At 27.7% G+C, this 7,885-nt stretch overlaps 1 protein-coding gene across 1 annotated transcript in view; it reads right to left on the bottom strand.

Moving 5' to 3' along the window:
• The window catches only part of LOC105620975 (lanC-like protein 2), a 9,279-nt gene extending 3,338 nt beyond the window's left edge, over positions 1–5,941 (bottom strand). The window contains exons 1-7 of the mRNA XM_012202450.1: positions 5,861–5,941; positions 5,553–5,732; positions 5,333–5,484; positions 3,323–3,470; positions 3,061–3,201; positions 2,718–2,900; positions 2,161–2,307 (exon numbers count right to left, since the gene is read on the bottom strand). Of these exons, the coding sequence (XP_012057840.1) occupies positions 2,161–2,307; positions 2,718–2,900; positions 3,061–3,201; positions 3,323–3,470; positions 5,333–5,484; positions 5,553–5,732; positions 5,861–5,941 (1,032 nt within the window). The remainder of the gene's footprint in view (positions 1–2,160; positions 2,308–2,717; positions 2,901–3,060; positions 3,202–3,322; positions 3,471–5,332; positions 5,485–5,552; positions 5,733–5,860) is intronic.
• Positions 5,942–7,885: the final 1,944 nt, after the last annotated feature.

Below are 7,885 nucleotides of genomic sequence, written 5' to 3'. Positions count from 1 at the left end.
GAAAAGCGGTTTATTTATAAGACGCATAAGACAAGTGTATGTCGGAACGCATACAAAGTACGATTTATATATCGAGAAAGCGAGAAGAATAGTTCAAGTTGCATGAAATTAAAGAAGAGATTATAGCGCAATATATTTTCTTCTCATAAATTTTATATAATAATTTTATAGTAATTTTTATATAGTAATTTTATATATAATAGTATAACTGAGATGGGAATTGTCTTGATTTTTAATTTAATATATATTTTTAATCCTTTCGCGCATTCATTTATTCATATTGTTTAATTTTTCGCAACTAAATTTGTGTAATTTATGAGTCGTGTAATTTATGTTTGTGTAATTTATGAATATTGTGCATAAATCCTTCATTAATTTCATGCGACTTGAATCGTTCTTTTTACTTTCTCGATACAACCAGATAAGAAGACAAAAGTGCTTTCCAGAAAGGAAATAGTCAGACACAGTGAATCATTTCATCCTTGTTTAACATAGGCAAACTGACTGTCCTTGCTGGAAAGCACTCAAGATGTATCATTCCCGAGGATGCGCAGTAGGAGAGTAAATTGTGGCCAAAATTTTATTAGCTAGTCCAACATGCGCTTATATGCAGGAAAGTGCAAAATTTGATTGATTGTTTCTAATATTGCTATCGCCATTGTGCGCAATGATATATTTTGTATTCTTACATCATGGATATAACCATATTTCATATACGTTCTGACATAGATCGATCTTCACGTCTTACGCAAAATAAATCGCTTTTAATCCATTCTTGACATAGACTTTTCTTCAAATGTTTTTTTCGATACAGCATCTTCTATAGCTTAGGCATCGATATGAAATATATTATCAAATTTTTTGCTAGTAAAAACATTTGATACTTTAAATGTAGAATTAATTGAAATCTCATAGTGAAGTCGATAAAAATGCTCTAATTTTATATTGATGCCCTGTGTAGAAAATATTATTTTTAGTTACAACATTAATAGCGCTGTAACTAACATAGGCTGTAGTCAAAGTCTTACTACAAATGCTTTGAAGTATTTGATGGATCAATTAGAAGAAAGAATTTTACAAACTAATCAATTAAAAAACGCTTTAAAGTGTTTGCAGCATCGCGTTGACCATACCCATAGTCTGTTTTCTGTTCTTGCACTGAACTGCACTACAACTCTCGTTCTCACTTTCAAGTATCAAACGTATACCTATCTCACTTTAAATTCCAAAAGTGTACACTAAGGGTATGGTCAACGCGATGTTGCAAATGTTTTGAAGTGTTTTTTAATTGGGCAGTTTATAAAATTCTTTCTTCTCATTGATCCATCAAACACTTCAAAACATTTGTAGCGAGACTTTGACCACAGCCTTATTCAGGCACAGAAAACAAATCTATAGCTGTGTTCCGTAAGGAATCAGCTGATACCGTGATTTCCATTTGCGAATTTCTTTATCGACTTGTCCAGGAGACAAGTTATTTTTTATTTTTATCACAATATAGTTAATTATTTATCATTATTACAAAAGTAAAAATGGAATGCTATTAAAATATGCATTCGGATCAAATGAATTAAAGTTTCGATCCATTTTAATTCATTCTTGTTTATTGATTGTGAGATGTAATAGTACGAAACTAAAATAGATGTAATAGTACTAATTAAAAAACTAAATGAAAATCTTTTAATATTAACAAGGGAACATAACCAAGTGAATCAGATTTAAATGAGCTTTTAATATGTTGTTCTATGAACGTATTTTTTATATGTGCTGAATCGTAAAGGGGATGAAATCGTTTTTTTTTTCTTTCAGATTGAATATCATCGAAAGTGTAGATAAGAAAAAAATTTTCATTGTGCAATTTTTTTTCTATCTCTTACAGTTTTGATGATATTCAATCTGAAAGAAAAAAAACGATTTCATCCTCTTAACATGCGACTCAGCATGTATAAAAAAATATATGTCTCCTATTTTTGTCCATAAAACAACATACTAAAAGTTCAATTAAATCAGAGAGATTCATTTGATTGTGTTCCCTTGTAAGATAGAAGACATTACAAATCAAATGTGTGGCACCAATAAAGTTTGTATTCAGTATGCAAACTATCAAATTCGTTATCAAATATTTGTATATTCATAAATATTCAAGAATTAAAATCAAACCTTTGTATGCTGAAATAAATGTATAAAAGTATAACCATTTCCAGCAACACCATGACAAATACTATATCCTTTTTTTAGTAGTCCTCGTTCCCATGTTACTTCTCCACATTGTATTGCAGTCTCTAGAAATGTATTGTCTTCAAACACCTATAATTATACCAATAACAAAATGAATGGATATTATTTTAAAGACTTCCACGGATATTTTCTTCAAAGAAGTAGTTTTCAGGTTATTTGTCTTGATATATATCATTAAATGCCAACGCTTCGTAAACATTTTACTTCATCAGGGCGAGAAGCAATCTAATACTAACCGTTATCGCTGAGCGTACAAAGGAAACTTCTTAAAAAGTATATAAGACTTACAATTAGTATCAGGTAACTTCTCTCTTGATAAAGTGAATTACAACATGATGAAATCAATCATTGAAGTTTACAGACAAAATGCATTTAACGTATCAAAACACGAAAATATCTATAAACTAGCTTCTTTGACTAAATGGAGTTTTTATTTAAATACTTTTACTAAATTAATAAATATTATATAAAATTTATACCTTATAAGCCAAACAAAATAATGCACACATTCCAGGTGCTCCATGACACCAATGTACTAATTTGTCAGAAAAATTGCCAATTGAAGAAGGAAAATTTCCAGAAGAAAATTGCAATTTTTGGAGATAATACAGAGATGGTTTAATGTAATCATCGATCTGGACCTGCGTTAAATATTGTCGTGCCTAAAAAAAGAAAAATTTAGATTGAGAAAATAAAAATAAAATTGTGTTTTGAAGATAATAATAAAAATAATAAAAAAAAGATATTAATAAGATAACAAGCAATAAAGAAATTTAAATAATAAATAGATTCAAACATTGTTTTCCACAAAATATAACATACCTGCAAGAGCAAATACAATATGCCTGCTAATCCATGAGCAGCACCAATATATTCTGTATCATGCCAAGAATACATTAAAGGTGATTGGCTACGATTTGACGTAGCATATGATATTCCAGAATTAATTATACAAGAAACAACCTATAGATAATTTTAATACAAATGAGAATCTTATTTTCTTTTTTAATGGCAAATAAAGTTAATGCTTTCGTATTTTTTAATAAGAATCAATTCATATGCCTCTTATATATAAAATTCCTACCTGTTTGATAAGATCTGTTTCTATAGGAGCTGGAAGTATATTTGAATTTAAATAAAGTAAACCAAATAAATATCCAGCTCTTCCGTATAATAATTCATCAGGGACACCACTACGTTTATCCAAAACATAAGTAGATAAAGATTTTAATCTATAAAAAAATCAGTTTTTATTTACCCTTGTATAACAGTATTTCTATAAAATAATTATTTATCAAAATAAATACATGTATAAATTTTAATTTTATTTCTTAAATAAAAAAGCATTTTTAAAGATAAAAAAACTAATAAAATAAAATATAATCTAGTAAAAATAATAAAATTATTTTCAAATTGATATTAATATTTACTGTTTTCATTATTGTCAATGATTAGAATTATTTTATAATTAAAATGCATATTATAATATATGTTTATTATTCAATATTAAAGCAACAATAATTAAAATTCAATATTCAATTCTTTGTAAAAATAAAAATTTAAATTCAATTTAAATTTAATAATTTATAAAATGAGTCTTAAATGCAGCCTTAAGATGTCACGAACTAATCACTGAACCGTATTAGCATCTGAAATTACTTAGGTCAATATTCAGTCAGTTCTTATTTCAAAACCATCTTAAATAACATCTTAAGATGCTAATGCAGCCCTCTGATTGGTTCATGACACCTCAAGATAGAACTTAAAACAATCTTGAATATAAGAATTGATTATGAATGTTGGTATAAAAATGTATTATAATAAGAACGGACTATGAAGATTGACCCAGTATTTATATAGGTAGTAATCGAAATGTATTTACAAATAATTTAAATATATATAAAATGTGTGTGAATTTTAATAAACCTTTATATTAGGGGACATCTTTTTGATAACCTTGATTTTGATCTTTATAACATATATTATAAAGGTACTGATCAACTTTTCCTTATAAATTAATCGGCAGTCTCTTATAGTTTTTCGAGATATATTTACATAAAACTCATTTTCAAAATTTCATTATTTTTTCTATATATGACACCTTGTATATAATGGATAATATACATACATATCAGGAGACGCAGTAATGTCTATTTTTGTAGTACATTACGAAGGGAATACAAATACCATGTCATGAAAGAGACGCTACAGCGTATTTTTTTACAGGAAGAAACTCGCTTACATAATTAAAAATTGTTTTGGTTAAACAAATTGATGTTATAAAAAAAAATGTATATATTGGGAAAAAACATAGATTCTTACAATTAAAATGAGATAAAAATCATGTCTGTAAGTGTACTTGATGCGTGGATATAAATATGTGCACGTATTTTTCAGCCAAATTTATGTCATTTATTACATATAGAATCAGAGTTATTTCAGCAGTATTTTGGTACTATTATTGGCCTTATTAAGTATTAGAAGCGATTCTCACCTGCTGCGAGACGCACGACTTTCCATGCAAAGCATGTGCCCCTATGTGCGTTACTATATAAAAACAAAAATTATATAAGAAAATAATGTAAATTAATAATATAATAATATAAAAAAATAAATTTTCAAAGAATTTTTGTTTTTAAAATAGGAAATCTATTTTAAAACAAAGAATTTTTATTCTATATAATACAATAGAAAAGAGCTGTTATTTTTTTTAACTTTTCTTCTTAATAATTTTTTAACAAATAACAGTTAAAACCTGTTGGAGATTACTCAGGCTCATAACCTTGACAACATATGTCAAGGTCAAGATCATGAGGAAGAGGCTCCCTAAACAAGATATTTACCAATTATACTCTAAATATCTTAGAAACTATAAAAAAATGACTGTTTTATTAATTTATAAGGAAGTTGATCAGTACCTTCACTTTCATAACATATGTCAAGGTCAAGGTTATCGAAGAAGTATCCCCTAATGTAAAAGTTTACCCAAAATTTTTTAGTATAGAAATATTAAAAGAATAAAAATTTATGATTTTGCATTTTGCAAAAACACATTTGCAATTTAATTACTATAAAACTATTATTAAGTTCTTACTTAAGAATTAATTGTTCTGCTTGTTCTCTCTTTTGTTGTGAATGTAGCATAACTGCTGTTAATGCTAATGGACCTACAATTCCAGTCAGAAATGTGACTTCACGTCGGCTTTTAAATTCTGTAGCACATCTTTGTAATATTTCTGCTGCCATCTATAAAATTATCATATCAATATGACATCTAATTTTAAATTAAAAGCATGTTGAAATTTTATAATTACATTAGTATTTTCAGAATCATTATAATATTTTCCATAATGATATAATGTACATGCAATTCCTGCTTGTCCAGTGTATACAGAATAGTCACCGCTGTCGAGCCATTTTCTTTTATTTTTTTTCAATACTTCTATAAAATTCTTAATTTTTGATGTTAATAATGACTTAAATGCATCATGAATCTAAAAAAATTTATTTTTGTCTATCAAATACATATAATCACTTATCTATCAAATATCTCTTTTAATCACTAATAATTTTAAATATTTACTTTTTAAATAATAAAATATATATAGAAAAAATTTTTTACCGTATCATCCCTGACTATATTGTGGCTAACCGCAATCGAATAATCCTCAAATTGATTTTTGTAGTGTCTAGTGGTATCCATTATTAGTGATATATGAATAAAATTTTTGTAATTCTTATTCCTCTTCAATACAATAAAATGACGCATATAAATTTTCTCTGAAATCTTATATTAAATTAAAATATATATGAATTATATAATACACTGTCAAAAAAATAAACATCATAATTTATATTATTTTATTATTCTGATTTAAATATATTAAATTATAAAATTATTCACTCATTTAAATACATATATACAATAAAAAAAAGCATAACTGTGAGACAAACTTTTTTTATTAAATTTGATGAAAGGATCTTGTACAAACTTTATAGAAATTAATAGTAAGAGGTATAAAAAGAGCTACCGCTAGTTCTTAATTGCTAATGTTTAATGTCTCTTGTAAATATTTAATAAACGTCACAATGTTTAATAACTATTCCATCACTTCTTATTTCATATTTTGTCACTTGCTATGTCACCAGTATTTGAATATGTAAAATCAATTCTTTCAATTGACGAATTTGTAACACCGTTGCATTATCATTGCGATATGCGAATCAATTATAATGGACATACGAACACAAACAAGAAGCAGATCAGGCATTTAAATATCTTTTATATATATTATCTTTTAATAAGTTACACTGAATTTTTTTAAATAAATAGGTCGACTTACTAAACATTAAGGCGAGAATAAGATCACAAGGATAGCGAGTAATAAGTTACTGAGTCAATCAATATACAAGAACAAAACTTGAAAATTATTGTCACCATACACTCAGAAGAAGTGAATTTTTAATTAAAGCATTTTAATTGATATATTATGTAAGATAGATGTTTAGATTTAGTATATAAGGTAAAAATTATTTGTATATTATTAACATTGAAAAGATCTTAATGTAAGGATGAAACGTTTGTTAAATGTTATAATTTAAAACATTAAATATTAGCAATTAAGAAATAGCGATGACTCTTAGCTTTTTTTACTTTTTACTATATTGTTTTTATTCAATTGAACCTAATAATTTAACCTTTATTATTTTAAATTAACTTTCTGGTCAAATTCGTGCCTAATATATGTATAGTTCTCGTCATTCTGAACAAATGCTCCATGGGAACAACCTCTTGCTGACTAAGCTTTTGCACCTTTTGAAAAGTTCATTCTTAAAAAAAACTGTTGCTCTTATTTTGATTAATTACTTACAAGCGCATATATTTCTTTAAGAATTACTCTCAGCTGATAGGATTTGTACGCCTTCAATTTCTTGTTTTATTAGCCTCATAGATTACTGGATCACTGATGGGTCTTCGAAATTGAATAATTCATGTAATAAAAATGCAACCGGCCTCAAACCGGGTAGACAAAAGGTTTGCTCGCGTCGCATGCTCTAATATGTTGTAATATGCTCCTACCATAGCTCTTACTCATTCCAACGCGCTTAATAAAATGAGTAGGAGCTGTGGTAGGAGCATGTTGGAGTATGTTGGAGCTTGCGACGCGACAAATCTAAAAAGATGCAATCAAAATCAAAATAGCAAATCGCCTCTTTAAATACTGGAGTCCGTATTCAGAACGATTTTATCTCTAAAATTCTAAAGTATGTGTAGTGTAAATTATAGCATGTTAGCACGCTACATCATTGTAAGCGTGTTCTGAATACGGGTGGACGCCTGCAATCTGTGACCACGACGCTTCCGTGTCGCATGGATACACATCCAAACGAAGGAACTATGAAGTATGAATTGAGAAATGTAAATACACAGTCGAAGCCGATCACGCTTTTCAAGAATATAACTGAGGTGATGCAATACCCGAAACGAGACGAAACGGGACACAAATACAGCCCTCAAGATTGGTCTCACGAGATTTTCAATTTTTCCTTGACATTCACGATTATTGATTCTTTTGTCTAGTTCAGAGTCCCTAGAAAAACAGAGTCTAGGCTGCATTCAAATTCTCCATCTGAGTGCACTCAGAAA

The sequence above is a fragment of the Atta cephalotes genome, assembly GCF_000143395.1.
Source record: "Atta cephalotes unplaced genomic scaffold scaffold00031, whole genome shotgun sequence".
NCBI lineage: Eukaryota > Metazoa > Arthropoda > Insecta > Hymenoptera > Formicidae > Atta > Atta cephalotes.
Note: the sequence above shows the minus strand (reverse complement) of the source record. Positions and strands in the feature narration are given on the sequence as shown.